The 21,795-nt window shown below is 41.1% G+C and overlaps 1 protein-coding gene across 2 annotated transcripts in view; it reads left to right on the forward strand.

The window, feature by feature from the left end:
- The first annotated feature begins 202 nt into the window (after positions 1–202).
- The window catches only part of Sp3 (Sp3 transcription factor), a 45,592-nt gene continuing 23,999 nt past the window's right edge, over positions 203–21,795 (forward strand). The window contains exons 1-4 of one of the 2 annotated variants that reach the window (XM_050123810.1): positions 203–343; positions 969–1,117; positions 1,619–1,759; positions 9,091–10,450. In XM_050123810.1, the coding sequence (XP_049979767.1) occupies positions 337–343; positions 969–1,117; positions 1,619–1,759; positions 9,091–10,450 (1,657 nt within the window). In that variant the 5' untranslated portion in view covers positions 203–336. The remainder of the gene's footprint in view (positions 344–968; positions 1,118–1,618; positions 1,760–9,090; positions 10,451–21,795) is intronic. The other variant, XM_050123815.1, reaches the window with a different exon arrangement.

Genomic DNA, 21,795 nt, shown 5'->3' on the forward strand with positions numbered 1-21,795 from the left:
TCCACCCGGGGGCAAACAGGAAGCCCGCCGCCTGGCCGAGCGACGGACGGGCGCCGGGACCAATGAGCGCAGCCGACGGCGAGCGTGGCGGCAAATGAGCGCCGGGAAGAGGGGCGGAACTTCCGGGCGGGCTGTCACCCTCTTCCCCCCTTTTGGGCTGGAGGCTCCACCTTTTGTGTTTCCCGCACAGTCAATCAAAATAGGAAAAAAAAAATCCCCGGACCGCTCGGGCCGTGTCCGCCGCCGCTTCCCGCATCCTCTCCCGCCGCCGCCGCCTTCGCTTCTCACCATGTGTAAGGCGGCGGGGAGCCCTGCCTGAGGTGTCTTAAACACACTATGACCGGTACGTAAGAGCCGTGCGAGAGCAACCCTCGCTGCCTCCGCCGCTGCCGCCCACAGCCAGCCCGGGGCCGCCACCGCCGGCTCCCGGCCCCGAGCGTGCGGACCGAGTGTCTGTGGAGGCGCAAAGCCGCACTCGCCGTCGCCTCCCTTCCTTCCCCTTCCCCGCCAGCCAGCGTCCAGCCCTCCAGCCCCCACCAGCAGCGCCGAGCGCCCCGGCGGCTTCGGGCCGGGCCGGCCCCGCTCCCGCCGGGAGCGCATCCCCCTGTGTGCGGGCGCGGGCGGCGGGCGGGCGTGTGTGTGAGTGACTGACGGTGCGAGAGCGGCGAGCGCCGCGGAGGGAAAGGGGAGGAGAGGAGGAGAGAGGAGAGGAGAGGGGGCAGGGGCAGCGCGGGGAGGAGGAGGAGGGAACGAGGAGGAGGAGGGTTACAGCCGCGGCGGGCGGGGGCAGCAGGAGGGGAGGAGGGAGCGCGCCGCCGCGGCCGCGGGCCCGGGCCCGGGGGGAGGGGAGGGGAAAGGGGCCGGGGACCCGGCTGGCGCTAATGTGGCCGCGGCCCGCGGGCCCCCCTCCCTCCCTCCCCGCACCCGCCTTCCTCCCCGCCCCATCCCCCCCCGCGCTGTGCCTGCAGCTCCCGAAAAGCCTGTGAAACAAGAGGAAATGGCTGCCTTGGACGTGGACAGCGGCGGCGGCGGCCATGCAGAGTATCTGCAGCAACAGCAGCAGCAGCAACAACAGCAGCAGCAACACGGAAACGGCGCGGCGGCGGCGGCGGCCCAGGTGAGGAGCGGCTGAGCGCGGCCCGGCTCCCCGCGCGCCGCTTTCTCCTCCCCCTCGTTCTCCCTCCTTCCCTCCCTCCCTCCCTCCCTCCCTCCCTCCCGCGCGCGCCCGCCCGCCCCTCCCCCGCCCCGGGAGCTGCCCGCCCGAGGCGCCAACGCTCCGACCCCGCCCGCGCGCCCCCGCCCGCCGCCTTTTTTTTTTTCCCTTTTTTTTTTTCTCTCGTGCGTGTGTTAAGTGTGCAAGCGTGCGCGCCCTCCCGGGTGGGATCGGGGCGGAGGGGGAGGCCCGGCGCGCAGCCGTCCGCCGCGGGGCCGCCGAGCGGGCCGAGCGCGGGGAGAGGCGCCGCCGACCCGGACGTGGAGGAGGAGGAGAGCGCGGGCCCGGCCGGCGCGGCGCGGCGCGGAGAGGCGCGGAGCGAGCCGCACTTCCTGTGCGAGCGGGCCCGGCCCTAACCGCCACCCCCTCCCTGTCTCCCTCTCTGAACCCGCCCATCGCGGGTAGGACACCCAGCCGTCACCGCTCGCTCTGCTGGCCGCTACCTGCAGCAAGATAGGGCCGCCATCGCCGGGCGACGAAGACGAGGAGGCGGCCGCAGCCGCCGGGGCCCCCGCTGCCGCCGCTACCGCTGCCGCCGCCGGAGCGGTAAGTCCCGCGCGCACGGCCCGCCCCCGCCGAGGCCCCGCGCCCGCCATCCCGGGCCCTCCCGCCCAGAAGCCTCCCGCCGCCGCGCGCTCGCCCGCCAGCCCGCCACGCGCGGCCTCCCCGGCCCCGCCGCGCTTTCCTGCCCGCTCGCGTCCCGGCTGGGAGCCCAGGCCGGCCCGCGCTTTCCGGAGGTTGTCACGGCGGCATCGCGCGCAAAATTCTTCACAAAATGAAGTCTGGGAGGGAGGCGGTGGGGGGTGGGCGCGGGATTCCAAAATGGATGTTGGAGGAATTGGGCTCGGGGCTCGCAAACTCGCTTGCTCGCAGCACTGCCTGTGCAGACTCGGAGCCTATCGGCCATGGGTAGAATCAGCTCCAGAGGCTGGGGCTCGAGTTTCCAGAGTTTTTCAATCTTGGGCTGGTTTGCTGAAGTTCCCAGATCTTGGCTAGTGTAGGCCGTAGATCATTTAAAGAGCGTGTTTTATACGGAGGGACGAACACTTTTTATCAGTTTTTTTTTTGTAACCTGACCATTCACAATTAGTGGCTTTTCCAGTCTGCTACAACTTAGCACCAGTTTTTCCTGAGTAGGGTTAAGTGAAACAGTTGGAGGCTATGGAAATTTAAAAGTTAAGAATTGGCTAGAATATAGGTCTTAGAAACAAAAAGCACGTGAGAGTCATTTTGTTTATATGCATGTTAGTGTACTCCATCCTTAGAGTGGAATATGGTTGGCAAAATTGAAATTTATGACTACTCTGATTAGGATGTGTTGGGATTCTTTTGGAAATTTTAGAATATCTAGGGCATGGAGAGGAGCTGGAAGTCTTACGTGAAGACTGTTTAGAATAGATGCTGTAGGCAACGTGAGTTTTACATTTGTGTGGATCATTGCTTTTTTTTTTTTAAGCCTAAGGTGAACACACTTCTCGAGACTAGATTTTTTTTAGAGGTGGGTTATAAGAATCGATTCATGTAGTAGCAGTTGGATTGTCACTGTTGGAAAAGTTTGCTATTGCTAATTTTTACACTATGTTAGTAAATAGATAATTTTAGTCTTATACTATGGACATTGGGAGTGTTTTTAATGTCTTGTACTTTTTAAAGCAGATTAAAATGTAAAAAGCTTTTCAGAAAATTAGGTTTAAACAAACATAGGCGGATTAGCAAACTTTTAAAGTAAGTTATAGTACCCCCAGTCCCAAAATGTCAGAATAAGTTTATTGGTTACTTTTGTAAGCCACTACAGAAGTAAAATTGAAAAACAGACTTTAATATTTTAAATACAGCAAGACTTTTCTTGTAACTACCAAAGTCTAGAAATGCTTTACAGATGGGGGAGGGGAATGGTGGCAAGAAGGCTAGGGGTAAAAACATGTATTTTAGTCTCATTCAGGATTAGCAATATTTCCTTGCTTTAAGATTCTCTGAAGTATCAGGTCACTACCAAGAACATATTTCCTGCCAGATGAGCATGAATAATTTGAGCTCATTAACAGTAATAATAATATGAAAATTTAGTTTTGCTAGAGAACCCCCAAACTTGGCTTTTTTTTTTTTTTTGTGCATGTTTGGTACATGATCAGTCTTAGAGTTTTTTCAATTTCTCATTTTGAGCAAAGTTGGAAAAAACTGAGCTGAATGTTAAATAAGCTGAAAAACATGAGCTCTCTGTGTATTTTTGTCTAAACATTAATGGAAAATGAAAGTTAATTTCCAGCTTAAAAGTGATTCAAAATTTTTTGGAACATTTTAGAGAATAAACTAATTCAAATGAATTCATTGGGATACTTGCAACATTTAAAGCTATATTGAGATAAATATGTCTTCAGTACTCTTAGATTACTGGAGATCACTGGAGGACTATAGTGTCTTGAGAGTTGCATTAAAAAGCTGTGGAATATTTTCAGATTTATATCAAAACTGGAAGTGCTGAATCAGAGTTAACTTAAACCCTTCACCCAGCTCCCCCCATGCTTCCATTACTTGGGCACATTTCTCGGCTCGATGAGACAGCACTGATGTATTGCTGAGAGAGTGCAGATCTTATTTGAGTTCTGCCAGTTTTTCCATTAATGTCCATTTTCTGATCTAGGTTCTAATCGAAGATGGCTAGCAAACGTGTCTAAAGTCAAGTGCAGATGTTGAACCTAATGCCAGCTTAGCTTGGTATTTCAGGATGAAAACTACTAAAGACTTGTTTAAATACTATTTTGAGTTTGGAACTTGTTATAAGAGAGGATCCTGCCAAGGGTGTTTGTGCAGCTAAAGATTAGACAGTCGCAGTTCCACCTGCAATGTCCTCTAGCATGGACATCCAAAGACGCTAAAACAAGGCTCCTTTGTTTGCATTGCTAATACTTAGGAAGTATGAAATCTCTGCATATATTCAATTAACTTGTCCAATTTATATGCTTGAACTTACTTCATTTGTACTTAGTGAAATAAACTATACAAGCAAACCTTATGAAAATCACTGTTTAAGTTACAGATTTAGTGTTCATGAGTTTTGCAGGTAAATGCTGACACATTTCTAGTAGGCTGTTTTGCCCTTAAGACCTACAGGGCTAGGATTTAGCTTAGGGACAGGGCTTGCCTAGCACTTGCAAAGCCTTGCCTCTTCGTTTCTCCCACCCCTCCCCCACATCCACCCATATCGGGGGGTTGGGGAAGACCCTACGGTGTCATTGAAGTTGGAGTTCTAATTGAAGTTTTTCTTGAGTATCTGCCCAAGAATGTTATGTTTTACTCCACCTTAATTCCACACTTGTTCTGGTTTTTGCTACAATCTAAGAAGACAGATCCTATTTTTTTGTTTGTTTTGTTTTGTTTTCCTTCAATCTTTCTGTCATTTTTATGCCCAGTGTCCTTGTCATGAATTGCTATAGCAACATCATTGGGAGTGCCATCACCCCCCAGGGCTTCTGTAGGCTATGGTCCTTTTTACCTTGTGTGTGAAAATACACACTTCTTAAATGCCAACTTTGATATTAGATAATGTTTTCTTCGTTTATTTTCTAGTAAGAATCTTAGAGTGACTGAAAAAATGTTGGCTTAATTTTACTAGGAAGCTTCGTGGAGCTTCACCTGACACCTAAAGCAGCCCAAGCTCCACTGTGTCTTCACCTACTGCTTCCCCTTGTTTCTGCAGAGCTTCTGCTCACTGTCTTTGGTATTAGGTGGATTTATTACTTTTCCCTTGGGTATTTAGTGTACTTGATCTTTTTCCTTGGTGTGTTGATAGAACTTGCATGAAGGAAAGGGCTTCAGACTTAAGGCTTTGTAGATTTTGAGCTATCTAGAACTTGCTCATAGTGGAATTGCATAAATAGGTTTAAAATTGTTTTATAGTTTCTTGGCCACTAATATCTCAAAGTCAGTTTTACTAGTGATTTTTTTCATTCTATATACACTTCCTATAATTTTCTTTTGAGTGATTTGAAACTAATACATTTATTCAGAAAGTGTAAATTGATCTTACTTTGTTCCAGGTATCTAATGGATGTTTTTTTTAAGTCTGATAACATAGTTTTAATAATTAATGATAACTTGAAATTACGTAATGCTTTGCATATGTGTGTATGTACGTGTGTGCACATACAGAGTTTGTTTTCCTTGTCCCCTTTTTAGACAGTCTTGATATATAGCCCCAGTGGGCCTCCTGCCAAGTGTTTTTATAGGTACAAGCCACTGACCTAGCCCTAATACTTTCTTAAAAGTGCTTTTCACAAAAGTCTTAATTTATCATTTTATGTTTGATGTAAGTCTACGCCTTCATTTAGCTGAGTTTACTGTGGGAAGTTGGTCCAGTAGTTTACTTAGCTCTGACGAGGTGACATAGGTAGTATTTAGGTGGACTTGACACTTGAGTAGCTGTGTTTATTTTCAAGGAACTTGTTGACTAGAAAGCTGTTCACTAATGGTTAAATATCTCCTTTATTACTCTTGTGAGAAATTATCAATCAGTATGTCATACATTTGTCATTTTATTTTGAAAACAAATGGACAAAGTAACAGCTTTGTAAAACTAGCTTATGATAGTATAAAGTACTGTATTTTTCTATAACTCAAGAATATTTGTGAATTTAATATAAAGTACTGTATTTCTCTATAACTCAAGAATATTTGTGAATTTCATACAAGCTAAAATTTGACAGTTAATTCTCAATTGAACAATAACTTAAGATGATGAATGGATTTTATTTTATGCAGATAAACTAGACTAAATTTCAGTTTTCTTAAAATGCTGAGAGACTGAAATAAAACATTGTATTGTAATGTTAGAAAAGATTATTTATGGTTATAATTTCAGTTCCAAGTCAAAATTGAACCAAAAGTGACTTCAGTGCCTGATTCTTGATGTAAATGTTCAAGACTAGCTTTAAGTGTGTTTTAGTTCAGGCCTGGAGATTTCTAGTGGGTCCAGTTTCTTCATTTATTTTCTTCTGCATTTATTTCAGTCTCCTTCATTGGGCCTTTAGTTTACCTCTATAAAATACAGATGTGATTGCACCACTTGCTAATAAGCCTTTTATAGTTCTCATTTACTATCTACAGGATAAAGTCCAAACGGTTTAGCATGATCTACAAAGCCATTTACAAGTCTTGACAGAAGTGTCTGCTTGTATTCCCCATTGCTTTTGTCTATGAATATAAGCCTTTTCTGGACCCTCTCTTGAACTCCTAAGGTTTCTTTCTGTCTTGTGGATTTTATTGTCTGTAGTTTTATTTATTAATGCCTCTAACTGACCAAAGTAAAATTTTATATGTTAATGACTTAATTATCTTTAGTATGGACAGTCCCCACCCCCTACTCCCCATCTTCTGTGTTCTCACATTGTGTTTTGATTAGTGGTTAGTATATTCCACTTTTCACATTATATTAGTATATGTGTCTATACTTGCTTGAATAGAGTTGTGACCATTTGTAGACAAATTTTATTTTGCTTGTATGTACATGCTTGTTTCATCTTCACAAATATGCTGAAATGTTTGCATTAAATCAAAGATGAACTCTAGTTCATTCTTTGGAATAGACTTTTCAACTATGAAAATTGAGTATTGGATTTCTTAGTCTCAGAGAATTGGTGACTGTAAAAAAATTAAAATAAGTAACCATTGTAAAGTTTGTGCAGAAGCTCGTGTCAGTTACAAACTAGGCTGGCCTCTCAGGTATCTTCATAGGAAGTAGATACGCTGTTCCTTGATGCTCAGTCATGTATTTGACATTGCTTGGGCAAGCTATATTTGTATATTTTCATTGTTCGGTGACATACAGAGTTACTGAAAATCAAAATGGATCTGGAATAAGTGAGGTAGTAGTGGCTTTATTTTGATGGTAAGAAGGTTATATAGGGTCCTTTTCCCAATGTTTTTATGGCTGGTCTTAGTACACTTAGTATACTTTACTCCTAGTCATTTAGTGAGGGCTAGTATAATAGTATTTGAGAAGGGGTTAGGGTCTAGTGGTAGGTGTTTCTCCTTAGTATTAAATACACTGCTGTTTGATGGCTGTTTACTTGTCTCTTGTATTTCTTATCTATGAAGTATAAATGCTAATAACAGTACCACAGGATTGCTTTAAGAGTGTGGAACTATGGTACCTGGCATATGAAAGAAAAATTCATATGTCAGATTCTGCCTCCCCCCCCCTTAAAAAAATCTGCTCTTTAACCTTGTTATGTAGGATTTTTTTTGCATTGTTTGCCTACATTAGCATTTTTCTAGTGCTGAATCTATAAACCATGGGGATGATTCTTGAGTGTTACAGAATGTAAAACGTATATGCTTCATGTTCTAATGCAATTTTAGGATATTAGGTGCAGCCACATTCTTTATTATCCAGCATTTAGCTAGTATTAAAACTCTGTGGACTTGACTTCTGTGTAGTCACAGGAAAATCACTTTTCCTCATTAAGTGTTGTTTTTGTTTGTTTGAGACAAGGCCTTACTCACAGCCTGGGCTGGCCTTGGATTCCACAGACCCTCCTGCTTCTCCTATGCTGGGATTATGGGTAGGAGTCTTATTAACATTACCCAGATACTTCGTGTTTTTTTGTTTTGTTTTGTTTTTGAAGGTTTCATCTCCCTGCACCCCTAGTAGATGTTTATATATCTATATAGATATAGATAGTATATATAGTTACTAATATATAGTATATAGTAGTTACTAATAATATGTATGTATATACACACACACATATATAAATAAGATTTGGTGGTTTAAGCATCATAAAATTGTGGCTTTTTAAGATTTATAACATAGCAATAATACATAGATTTACTCTTCTAATGCCGATAGCTTGGTAACAAACACTATGCAGTTTGTGTATATCTATCTACTTCCCCCATTCCCCCAGTGGTACCTGATATGAAGGTTTTTGTTGTTGTTTGTTTTTTGCTTGTTTTTCTTTTTTTAAAGTCTTGCTATATAGCCCAGGCTTGCTTCAGTAGCACCAAGGCAGCCCTTTTTTTTTTTTTTCCTTTTTCTTTCTTTTTCCAAATTGGTTCCGAGTGCTGGGATTGAAGGCGTGCACCATCAACGCTCAGTACCCAAGCTAGACTTAAACTTGAGGCAAGCATCTGCTTCAGCCTCCTGAGTGTTGACATCACAGTTGTTCTATCCTGTCTCCCTTAAAACAGGGTTTCCCTGCAGTCTCCCGAAATACTGTGGAGACCAGGCTGGCTGGTCTTGAACTCATATCCCACTTGCCTCTGCCTCCCGAATGCCAGGATTAAAGGTGTGCCTCACCATTACCTGGCTTATTTAAGTATTTTTAGTGGATTGAATACTCTTTGCACTCTGTTCTGTTCATAATCTTGCCTACACCCCTTTATTTGTACAGCTTAAAGATATAGATGAGTGCTTAAAAGATAAATTTGTATTGCTAAGCTATATCTATATCTACCTATCTATATATATAAATATATGTATATATACTTCACCTACCCACACCCCTAGTTCCTCCGCTGCTTTGGCTGAGTCTGAAAAATCATGTGGATATGTGAGTTCCAAGACAAGTCTGGCCAACACAGTGAGACCTTGCCCATCTCCCCCTAAAACAAACCAACAAAACCTGTGGTGGTAAAATAATCTACAATATCCTGATTAAGGTACTTCTCCATGTAAAAAGGATGTACTATGGTTACCATAATTTACAATTAGAAGTGAAAGTCACTATGGTATGTGTAGCGCTGCTTCTGTATTTGAACTCTTGTCTTATTAAGATGGCTTTCATATTACATAGTGGGATTTATACTAGATGAGGATTTTTTGGAATTGGGTTAAACTATAACAAATACATCACAACATTTTTGTTTTTTTCATCCAGACAGGTGATTTGGCTTCTGCACAGTTAGGAGGAGCACCAAACCGATGGGAGGTTTTGTCAGCCACACCTACAACTATAAAAGATGAAGCTGGTAATCTAGTACAGATTCCAGGTGCTGCTACTTCAAGTGGGCAGTATGTCCTTCCCCTTCAGAATTTACAGAATCAACAAATATTTTCAGTTGCATCAGGATCAGATTCATCAAATGGTACAGTGTCCAATGTTCAGTATCAAGTAATACCACAGATTCAGTCAACAGATGCCCAGCAGGTTCAGATTGGCTTCACAGGCTCCTCAGATAATGGGGGTATAAATCAAGAAAACAGTCAAATTCAGATCATTCCTGGCTCTAATCAAGCCTTACTTGCCTCTGGAACACCTCCTGCTAATATCCAGAATCTCATACCACAGACTGGTCAAGTCCAGGTTCAGGGAGTTGCAATTGGTGGTTCATCATTTCCTGGCCAAACTCAAGTAGTTGCTAATGTGCCTCTTGGTCTGCCAGGAAATATTACCTTTGTACCAATCAATAGTGTTGATCTAGATTCTTTGGGACTCTCGGGAAGTTCTCAGACAATGACTGCAGGCATTAATGCCGATGGACATTTGATAAACACAGGACAAGCTATGGATAGTTCAGACAATTCAGAAAGGACTGGTGAGCGGGTTTCTCCTGATGTTAATGAAACTAATACTGATACAGATTTATTTGTGCCAACATCCTCTTCATCACAGTTACCTGTTACGATAGATAGCACAGGTATATTACAACAAAACACGAATAGCTTGACTACTTCTAGTGGGCAAGTCCATTCTTCAGATCTTCAGGGAAATTATATCCAGTCGCCTGTTTCTGAAGAGACACAGGCTCAGAATATTCAGGTTTCTACAGCACAGCCTGTTGTACAACATCTACAACTTCAAGATTCTCAGCAACCAACCAGTCAAGCCCAAATTGTGCAAGGTATTACACCACAGACAATCCATGGCGTGCAAGCCAGTGGTCAAAATATATCACAACAGGCTTTACAAAACCTGCAGTTGCAGCTGAATCCTGGAACCTTTTTAATTCAGGCACAGACAGTGACCCCTTCTGGACAGATAACCTGGCAAACATTTCAAGTACAAGGGGTACAGAACTTGCAGAATTTGCAAATACAGAATACTGCTGCCCAGCAAATAACTTTGACGCCTGTTCAGACACTCACGCTTGGTCAAGTCGCAGCAGGTGGAGCGTTGACTTCAACTCCAGTTAGTCTAAGCACTGGTCAGTTGCCAAATCTACAGACAGTTACAGTAAATTCTATAGATTCTACTGGTATACAGCTACATCCAGGAGAGAATGCTGACAGTCCTGCAGGTGAGTCTTAATGATATGCCGTAAGAAGTACAATGATAATGTACAGGGAAACTTGGCTTTAGTTGTGTATCAGCACCTGACAGGCACCATTAAAGGTGACATCCTTGTATGTATATAAAAGGAGGCATCATAGTATCTTCCAAATTGTTCTTTTTGAAACTTTGTAACAGTTGAAGTGAAAGATTTTCTGTTGTACTAGTAACACCCCCCTCCAACAGGTACATAATTGTTTTGGCTTATGATTAATATTATCAGGCATCATATGTTTTTTGGGGGGTGGGGGAGAGCAGGAGAGTGTCTTCATTGTTCTTGGTGTGGGATGAGTTTGACTTCTGGGAGCGGGGCGGGATAGTGTAGCTAGCCCAAGACTGGCATAGAAATTGCTATGTAGACCAAGCTGACTTTGAACTCAGAGATTTACCTCCTTCTGTATCCCCCAGTGCTGCAATTCAAGATGTATGCTACCAAGCCTGGCTGAGTTAAACATTGTATATATTTAGATGGAGTATTAGATTAGCATAATAAAACATGGTGCTAGAAGTTAAGAGTACTTAACAGTCTCAGCCACTAGATATGTGATTCTGGGTGTTTTTCTCTGGCAAATTCAATGTCTTCATTGTATAAAATGTTAAGACTAGGAAACTAGGTGGATACTGGCCAGAGCTTACATTTTGATTTTTGTGATAGAGGCCCTTAAATTTGGCTGGGTTAGAAATAGCTATTGATAGGTATAGATTGTAGAGGTTTTAAGTCTACTCATTGAATGCTTTGCATGATGAAATAAGTTTAAAATGTAGCATCGCTAACAATATTAATGTTATTTTGTAGATAACATTGGATATTTTTGTTTCACACTAATTCCTGACTTCTATAACTTTAATTCCTCTAGTTTACATTTACACTTCTGAGGCGATTATACTGTTAAAACTTTCCAGTCTGTCTGATCTTTAGTCTTAAATTGGGTTACAGAATTGAAGTGATTGAAGGAACATCCATCTACACTTTTTTTTAATGTACCAATTTTTACTGTTTTTTTTTTTTTTGAGACAGTTTCTCTGTGTAGCCCTGGCTGTCCTAGAACTAGCTATGTAGATCAGATGGCCTGAAATTTAGGAGATCCACCTGCTCTGCCTCCCAAGTGCTGGGATTAAAAACTGCCCCACCCCTGGCATCACTCTTAATTATTCTTTCCCCCCATTTTCTCTCTTTCCTTTTCTTAGAAATTTAGATATGTGTCCTTGAGTCTCATATTTGCATTTGGAAATTCTTTATTGTATCTGGGGTTTCCGAAACTGATTGAGAATAGGCCTCTCTCTCTCTCTCTCTCTCTCTCTCTCTCTCTCTCTCTCTCTCTCTCTCTCTCACACACACACACACACACACACACACACACCTTATTTTGATCTTTTGAAACAGTTTCTCTCTGTAGTCCTGGCTGTCCTGAAACTCCCTCTGTAGACCAGGCTGGCCTCAAACTCCTTTCTGAGTTCTGAGGTTAAAGGTGTGTGCGCCACCACCTGACTTAGAGTAAGGATTTTCAGAGTTTATCTGTAGGCCTCTAGAGAGCCTGGGGATCCTTTGAGAAATCCTTTTTCTGATGAACATTATTTGCCTTTTTTTCTTTTAAACTATGTTCACAGTGACTGATCAGATTTTTAAATTCAAGGCTGGAGAGATGACTCAGTGGTTAAAAACATTTGCAGCTCAATATGAGGACCAGTTCTGATCCTAGCTTGTTGGGTGGCTCACAACGTGTGTAACTTCATTTCCTAAACCTGCATCTGACACCTTATCCTGGCCTCTGCAAGCACCTGCATATACCCCTATGAATGTAAACACATGCACATATATTAAAAGAAAGGAAAAAACCCTTTAAACTGTACAAGTATTTGTATTCTTCATGATTATATACTTCTAGTTGAGTAAAGTTACAATCTCACTGAAAACCTGCTTGATAAGTCAGTCACGTTTTGACTCGCAATGTTGCGTAACTTTTAAAAGTAGCAGGCTTTTATAGAAATTCCATGTGTGCGAATGCTGGTCATTTATGTATATGCGGTTGATTCAGAAGGGGCTGGTTCTCTTTCTGCTTGTGGGAACTGGAATCAAATTTAGGTGCTTAAAATTCATCTTAAGTGCTTAAAAATAATAGCTTTATTGAAGTATAATCCACATACAAAACTTGTAAAGAGTACAGTTCAATAGTTTTCAGTATGGTCACAGACTTGTGCAACTATAATCTGCCTATTTTTGGAGCATTTTCATCACTCCAAGCAACCCATACTTACTCAGCCACTTCTCATACTTACCTTACCTACTTTCTATCTCTTAATTTGCTTTTCAGTTCATATAGTGACCTATAGTGCCTCACTTTCATCTGATAGTATTTTCAAGGTTCATTCATGTTGTAGTTGTGTATGTTACTTCATTTTATGACTAATATTCCATGGAGGGATATATTAAAACTTGTTTGTTGGTAGTCATTGGGTTTCTGTTTTTTTGTTATTGTGAATCATGCTGTTATGAGTGTGTGTGTGTGTGTGCGCGCGCGCCTGCCTGCCTGCCTGCCTGTGTATGTGTGAGAGAGAGAACGTGTAAAAACATACTGTTTTTTGTTTTATGCACGAGGGTTCCAGTTTCTCTGCACCTCCATCAGTACTTAAAAATTGACTACTTTTTTCACTTTTGACATCGTAGTTGGGTGAAAATGATAACTCAGTGTGTTTAGGTGTTTTTCCTACATGTATATTTGTGTAGCATGTATGGTGCCCACAGAGGCTAGAAAAGAATATTGGATTCGCTGGAACTGGAATTGCAGATGATTGTGAGCTACGAGGTGGCTACTGAAATTGAACTTGGGTCCTCTGGAAGAGTAGTTAAGTGTTCTTAACCACTGAGCCATTTCTTCATCCTCAAAACTAGTTTTTGATACCTCAGAAATGAAGTGATGTGTTTTCGTAAGAATAAAAGTGAGCTATCTGACTGGCAAATAAGTTGTCAGTGTAAACTGAGGATTTCCGGGAGAAGTTGGAAGTTTTTTCTTTGGCTCAGATTTACTTTGCAAGTTTATATTTTTTCTGCTGCTATGGGTGGTTGTGATAAAGATTTTTTGTGTGATAAAGATTTTAAAAATAGAATTGGATGCCTGACACTTGGAAGTCTTTAGAAGAGCTGAGTCAACCCAGGGTTCTTAAATGAGCAGTTTACAGTGGTACAAACCATTTAAATGGCAGGATAGGTCAATAGAGCATGGGAAGCTTACTGATAGTGTTTAAGAGTCTACATTAAAACTGACCTTTAAGAGACTGGTGGTGCATGCCTTTGATCCCGGCACTTGGGAGTTTGAGGCCAGTGTGGTCTATAGAGCAAATTCCAGAACAGCCAAAGCTACATAGAGAGTCCTTATCTTGAAGAATCAAAAAGAACAAGTTTGGGGTAGGGTAGTATCAAAGAATACTTACAGTAAGCTGAAAGGCTCTTAAATTATTCCTTTTTTCCCCAGACCTCATAGCACTAGCAGTTGAATATAGAATCTGATCTGAGATTCTGTCTTCTTTCCTCAAGCAGTCAAGGATTTGCAAAAATGTAAAGCACATTTCCCCCTTTTGTGTTGTGTACTCCTGGCTGTAAATGGTTCTTTTAATTGTCAAGGTGGGGAAAAGAAGGCTGGGCTTAGTGGTATATATAGCCCTGATCCACAGCATTAAAAGTGGGGAGGGAGAAAAAAGTAACAGTAAAAAATTTTTATCTGTACTTAGGCAGAGATACCTAGATGAAAATGCTTAAAAGTATGTCCTTGTTTGACATATTTTAGTTTTGGTAGATAGGAATTTAATTCCAGTTTTCCAAACTATTGGAGGAGGACCCCTAACCAGTGCTCTATAATTTGTTATTTTAAAAAAGCCTTTATTCTAGCCTCTTTTTGTATGATTTATTTTTATGTGCATTGATGTTTTGCCTGCATGTATGACCATGTGAAGGTGCCACTACCATGTGAACTACCATGTGGGTGCTGGGAATTGAACCCAGGTCATTTGGAAGAACAGACAGTTCTTTCCACCACTGAGCTATCTTTCCAGCTCCTATTCCAGCCTTTTTAAAACAGTGAATTTGACCAAACTTCTTGACCTTTTTAAAAATCCTTTCATCGCCTCTCCTCCTTTAGGAACTGACTCTTAGTGCAGAGAGTAAGCACAAGGCAGAGGGGAGAGGTTTGGCTAAGCCAGTAGGAAGGGAACTGAGGAAGAATGGGGTAAGAGGAAATTCATAACTGTTGGAACCTGGTTACATTGGGATTTTATTTTGATGTTCAAGTGAATGGCTTCAGTATACTGTTAGTTGGATATCAGAATCTGCTGGACTAGAAATGAAATGTTGAATAGCTATGACGAGATGAAACAGTTCAGGTCTAGTTGGAAATTCTGTCCTAATTTCAGTAAACAGGTCATGATTTTCATAAAACAGTTTACTAATTTTTATGTCTATGAGTGTTCTGTCTACATGTTTGCCTGTGCATTGGGTATATGCCAGGTGCCTGTAGAGAAGAGGATATCGGGTCCCCTGGATCTGAGGTACTTTGTGGATGCTAGGAATTGACCCTGGGTCCTCAACAAGAGCAGCCAGTGCTTTTTTTTTTTTTTTTTTTAAGTGAAACTCAGACCTCAAATCTCAGTTTTAGAAATCAAGGATCCGAACACAGCACAGCCTAAATACTAAATAAATACATACTAAGGAAGTAGTTGTGGTAATTACAGACCTAGGAGTTTTTCTTAGGAGGAAGATTACTCAAACAGAAGGTGATAGTTGAGACAGAAAGAAGGCAGAGTGGAGCAAAGATGTTTAAGTAGACAAGCAGGAGGGAATGTAGGGTACAGGTATAGGGTTGGATGTTGTAGTGAGATAGTCATTGTGACTGGGGCCGATATGGGGACTAGAAGCAATGTGTCAAAAAATGTGTTCTTGTCTTATAATAGAAACCAGGTGGGTAGGAGGGCAAATGCTACAAGTTTGAGAGGGAGGTCACTTGAAAACATTAGAAATCAGAACGTGAAATGAATAGTATCAGTACTACTAGATGCTCTCTTGATGGTAGTGTTTTCTCCAGTCATCCATAGCTGTTGAGGTGGAGATAGCTGCATCGTATATATTCCTTAGTCTCTGTTCTAAACTATGCTTCTTTTCTCACTTCGTTAGTCTGCCTCTTAGAGTCTGCTGTGCAGTTGGTAAGGTAGAACACATACCTCCCTTTCCCCTTTCCAGTACACACTCTTTGTGCTCTGTGTGTGTTTTGTTTTGTTTTTTTGAGGCATGGTCTCACCAGGTAGCCCTAGCTATCCTAGAACTCACTAAGTAGACCACGCTGGCCTTGAACTCAACAGAGATCCTCCTGAATTCTAGGATTAAATAAAGGCTTGTGCCTATTTAAATGGCTGACATTTCACATTTCAAATAGTCAATGCTCACATTAAACACAAATTTGCAAGCTACAAACGGGTAGTTTAAAAATACCTTTCTGCAATTTTTTTTTTCATTTTTCTTTAGAACTGAGTTTTAGACACACCAGATTTTCATTATCCCTTTTATTGGTGAATATTTAGGTGAGGTTATAAAATCTCAGCAATAAGCTGCATGTTCTCTCATATGGAACCTAGTTAGTGCCATACATATATGTCACAAGTGTACCTGTGGGTATAGTATAACGTGAAGGAAAAAAAAAAAGAGCTGGATAATCAGGATGAGGAAGGAGAATGCAAGTAACCAACATGAGTTATGAAAGGATGTGAAGCTAATTGTCAGATTCTAGTTCTGTTGTGGATTTTTTTTAATTGTTCTTGGTGGTGATAGTTAAGTGGATAAAATATATTCACTGCTGAAAGTGTAAAATTTAATGTTAAGCTTCATTCATAGCTTCCATTTCTAATGCCAATTCTAACTGTAGATAAATTCATTGATATAAATTTTGGTGTGTGTTTTTATTTACACTTTTTAAGTAATAAAGCTTATAAAGTAAAAAAAAATCTCAACAGCAGCAATAAAAAGATCAAAAAATTTAAAAAGTGTTTTCTTTGTAAAGTAAAATCCCTTCATAGTATGTGACCTTGTAACCGGTTTTATACCCATGTCTTCATGTTCTCTTAACAGTTCTGGACATCTGTACCTTCCTTCTGAGTTAAACATTTCTATGCTGTGTCTCTTGATATTTCTAGCTATAATTGTTCCATTTCTGTTTGTTTTTCGAGACTTTCTCTGTCCTGGAATTTACTTTGCAGACCAGGCTGGCCTCAAACTCAGATCCACTTGCCTCTGCAAGGGATTAAAGGCGTGCACACCATCGCCTGGCTAGTATTTTTATTTTTTAAAGAGATATTTGTATGTATGAGTGTTTTGCTTTTATGTATGTGTATATGGACACCATGTGCTTGCGTGATGCCTGTAGAAGTCAAAGGGGGCCCTCGGATCCTCTGGAAGTGGAGTGATAGATGGTTGTGAGCCACATGTGGGTGCTGGGAACTAAACCTCAGTCCTCTAAGAAAAAAAGCATCTTAGAAAATGATCTTTACTACTGAGCCATTTCTTCAGCTTCATATTTTCGCATCATTCATGAGTGGAAATTGTGGGCTACTCAAAAGTTGTTAAAAGATGAGATTTGACTTCTGTTGGTAGAAATCTGTAATGTTTGGATTAGTGACTCCTGTTCCTAGTAATAAGGTGGACCATGTGTGACTATGAGCTTGGCTTAAAGGTGGGAGGAGTGTTTCATGATCCATGAGCATCTTGAAGATGGATTGTGCCTCTGGATACTCTTACTGGTTTCTTTCCTGTATTGTGAAGAAAATAGTTGATAAGTTTGGGGTAGAGGTAGACAGACGTTCATAATGAAAAAGTAGTGTTGGTTCTCAAATCTGAACGAGAAAGCTCATTTTATAATACTTTTGATTCTTACATTTTGCCTTATTTGGATAAATACAGAGAAAAGGCTCAAAAACATGGAAGGAGGAGGGTATAGATAGTTTTTGGTTTTGGTTTTTGATTTTTTGACATAGGGTTTCTGTGTAGCTTTGGAGCCTGTCCTGGAACTTGCTCTGTAGATCAGGCTGGCCTCAAACTCACAGAGATCCACCTGCCTCTGCCTCCTAAGTGTTGGGATTAAAGGTGTGCCCCATCACTGCCCTGCAGTAGGTTTGTTTTTAAAGAGTAATGTTTGGTTGAATAGTCCCTTTGTTACATTGGGTGATCTTTAAGAGGACTAAGTACACCTTCATATCCTCTTAGTTTGCTGATTTGTTGAGTCATATAGTATAAAATTATACTGTATAAAGCTTTGTAATTGACTAAGTTACTAATTTCTATGATTCAAGTGTTGGGAAAATCTTTTAGAGAAGGTAGAATTTGAATGAGGGTGTCTAGATTTGCTCAGGTAAAGGCTTGAGGGCAAGATGCTTGCTAGTGAGTGCAAAGAGGGTCCTCTTCAGGAGACAGGGCTTTATTTCTTAATGTTTTTTTTTTTTTTGCTTTGAGTGGTTGGTGTTTTGAAATAAAGTCTCATTGCATAGCCCAGGTTTGCCTCGAACTTTGAAGCATACTATGTCTGCTTTCTGAATGCTGATAGAACAGGTATGCCCAGCCCAGAAGACAGTTTTAATAACTCAAATAACCCAGCATTTCTCCCTGTCCGCCACTTACTTGCATATTAAGGTTTCTGTGAGAAATCTGGTGAAAACAAATCTGTTGAAGGAAAGGAAGCAAATTTTTTTCCTTTTAGATTATATAGCTATAGAAACTAGTAAGTCATATGACACTGAGGAGCTTCATTAGGAAATGTTAGTATGAGGGCCATATGTGCTATTTGGTTAGTAGCTTGGAGAGTGCCCTTCATAAAAAACTATTCTCAGTGTGTGCATGGACTTCATGCCATGCATATGGTGGTCAGGACAGTTTGTGGGAATCAGTTCTTTATAACGTGGGTTACAGGGTTGGAACTCAGGTAGTTAGTTCATGGTGGCATGAACATATAGACCCCCACTGAGCTGTTTCACAGTAAAATTGGATAGAACACTGAATTTTAGTGGTAGGAACTATATATGTATGCATATATACATATATATGCATATATATACATATATGTCTACAACACACACACACGTGTGTGTGTCTGTGTATTTTGGAGTCGGGGTACCTCTAGGTAGCCCTGTCCTGAAACAGTAGACCAGTGCTGCAATTAAAGATGTGCACCACTATTCTTGACTTATTAAATATTTTTTTAAGAATTTTTTTTTTTTATTTTTCAAGATAAGGTTTCTCTGTGTATCAGCCCTGGCTGCCCCGGAACTTATTCTGTAGAGCAATCTGGTTGCAAACTCACAGGTTGCCTATTCTGCTTCTGCTTCTCAGTTCTGGGATTAAAGGTGTGCACTACCATGCCCAGCTAGAAATACATAATTTTTTAATTTAGGGTTACAACACTTTGAAGAGGAATAATATGAATAAATGAATGCTGGGAAACACTTGGGGATAAATTGGACCGAGGAGAAACTAGACGTAAAGGTAAAAGGCTGTTTTAGATATACAAGATAAAGCGATGAAAGGAAGGAAGAGTATTAAGTGTTGAGACTGTATTTAGAGGATTTGGGATCCATTATTAGGTTATATCCTTGACAGTTTAAGATTCTCCTTAATTTGGGTATGACAAGTAATTTGATGACTTGAAATGACTATAGCAATAGAAATGTAGAGAGTGAGCTTAGAATGTAAACCAAATTAAGTAGAAGTTATAGATATTGAAGTCAGAAGAGAAGATAATTGACAACGGAGCTAATAAAGGAGTGTGTGGGGTTGGCGTTGGTGTTGGTAAGATAGCTCAGTGGTTAAGAGTGCTTACTGCCTTTGCACAGAGTTCAGTTCTCAGCACCCGCCTCATGTGGTTCATTGTTGCCTGTGAAATCCACTGGCTGTGGATTCAACACCCTCTGGTCTCTGCATATACCACCATATGTGTAGTACATACACTCAACACAGATGTACACACAGTTTTTTTATAATCTTAAAAAGAAAGATGTTTAAGACAGTTTTTGTTTGAGACATTGTCTCTCTGTGTAGTCCTGTCTATCCTTATAAACTCACTATTTAGACCAGGCTGGTGTCAGACTTGAAGACCCACCTGTCTCACTGCTGCTTCCCAGATGCAGTGGTTAAAGGGACATGCCACCGTGCCTGGCTTGGTTAGAAAAATTTTGAGGGTAGATAGGGTATTTTAAGTTTACTACTACTATTAGTAAAATGTAGGTAAGTGTGTATGTTTTCTGTAACTTCTCTTATGCTCTGTCAGGGTGTTTTACTGGGTAGTATTTTGTTGAGTAGGAAGATTTCTCTTTCTCTGATATCTGGCATTGGGAAGTTTAGAATAGGTAGATAATTTTGTTTTGGATTGGTGTATTAGTACTGTGATAAAATATCATCACTATGACTGAGGCAACTTATAGAAGGAAGGTTTTATTTAGGCTTAGCGTTCCAGACTGATAAATGTCCATCACAGTGTGGTGATAGCAGGCCGGCATGGTATTGGAACAGCTGAGAGCTCAACTAGCAAGCAGAGGACTGGGAATTTGAAACCTCAGTGACTTCCTCTTGCAAGTCTACACCTCTTAAGTCTCCAGACAGGATCACCAACTGGTAACCAAGTACTCAAATGCCCAAGATCATGGGGCATCTTATTCAAACCACAGCGTTTTGATTTTTATCATTTTTTCTCAGAAAAGCAATTGCATGATTGACTAGATATTATCATCTTAGTAAGTTATAGCACTGTAAAGTCTGGAAAGATAGATGGCTTAGCAGTGAAGAACACTGACTGCTCTCCCAGAGGACCTGAGTGCAGTTCCTAGCACTCACATGACAGCTCACAACTGTCTGTAGATCTAGTCTTAGGGAATCCAGAACACTGTCTTCTGGCCTATGCACGTACCAGGCACAAACATACATGCAAGCAAAACACTCATGTACATAAAGTAAACAAACCTTTAAACTTTAAGTTTATAAGGAAAAATTAATGGCTGTTTGGAGTGAACACACATCTGAACCAGTGCAGTTTTCTCTAAATATGTATGTCTCTTGTTAGGATGCTTTTTATTGCTTATCCCTTAAAGTTTTTAATTCCAAATATTTCTTGTAATTCAGCCATTACCATGGATCTTCAAATATCCCAAATGCTTTTGTGAATGCTCGACTGTAAATGGATCAGAGTAAGCATTTACTCCGAGGAAAGGGGGAGTTAGTTCAGCCTCACCCGTGAGACCACAGCGTCAGCTTTTTAACCTTGAAAATCTGATACTGATCTTTATATTTGGGTGAGTGAGTAGACAATTTATTTTTAGTGTTAAATGTTAGGAAATTATGAAGGAAATAGAAGAACCTTTGTAAAAATTGTTTTTAGTATTTGTTAATATTACCCCGTCCCCTTACTTCTCTTTGAGACAGGGTTTTGCTATATATAGTTCAGGCTGGCCTTGGATTTGCAGCTGTCCTCCTTTTTAAGTGCTGTGTTCAGATGTGCACCACAATGCTTTGTTTTCCTTTATCCCATTTTTAAGGAATGAATGTAACATTTCTATCTAATTTTCAGAGTCTTGGTATGAAGTTGTGAAAGGAATTTGAAGTCTTGTTTGAGTAGAGTTTGTTTGGGCAGTGTTGATACTTTTCTTGTTGCTTTTCCAAATCTTCGCAAACTTTGTTAGTTGGTAAAGAATTTTGCTTGTCAAAATCACTGTTACTTAGTTGGTTTCAGAGTCTATTTAGTCTAGATTATGATCTCACCTTTTATTGCTCCCCTTTCCTCCTGCCCTTCCCCCCCCTTTCAAGAACTTTTTCTCTGATCTCCTTAAGCAAACCTTTTACCCTAGAAATGCAAGGGTGTGTATTGAGGGAGAAGGAGGAAACGTTGGGATAAAATCCATTGAAAACAGTTTGAAAGTTTCAAATCGTGATTTTTTTTTTTTAAATGAGTCTAGCACACTTTTAATCCCAGCACTTGGGAGGCAGGTGAGTCTGAGCCTGATCAAGAGGAGTTCAAGACAGCCAGGATTACACAAAGACACCCTTTCCCCAAACCAAACCAAAGTAACAAAGAAGTCTGCTTAGCACACCCTTCCCACAGCGTACCCAAAATTGTGTATAATTGCTTTGGTTATTGTGAATGCCAGTGTCTGTTCCATCATGATTGATCTGTGAGAAAAGCTTGAAGTACAACATTAGCTGTCATATGGTGGATATGAGTAAAAAACCTTTAAGATACTGTAATTTTAGGGATTATACAATCTGCTTTTAAGTGCTTGAAATATGTCTAGACTGAT

Source organism: Alexandromys fortis, unplaced genomic scaffold (assembly GCF_014885135.2).
Source record: "Alexandromys fortis isolate MF-2015 unplaced genomic scaffold, M_Fortis_MF-2015_v1.1 scaffold_8_9099976_23576923, whole genome shotgun sequence".
NCBI lineage: Eukaryota > Metazoa > Chordata > Mammalia > Rodentia > Cricetidae > Alexandromys > Alexandromys fortis.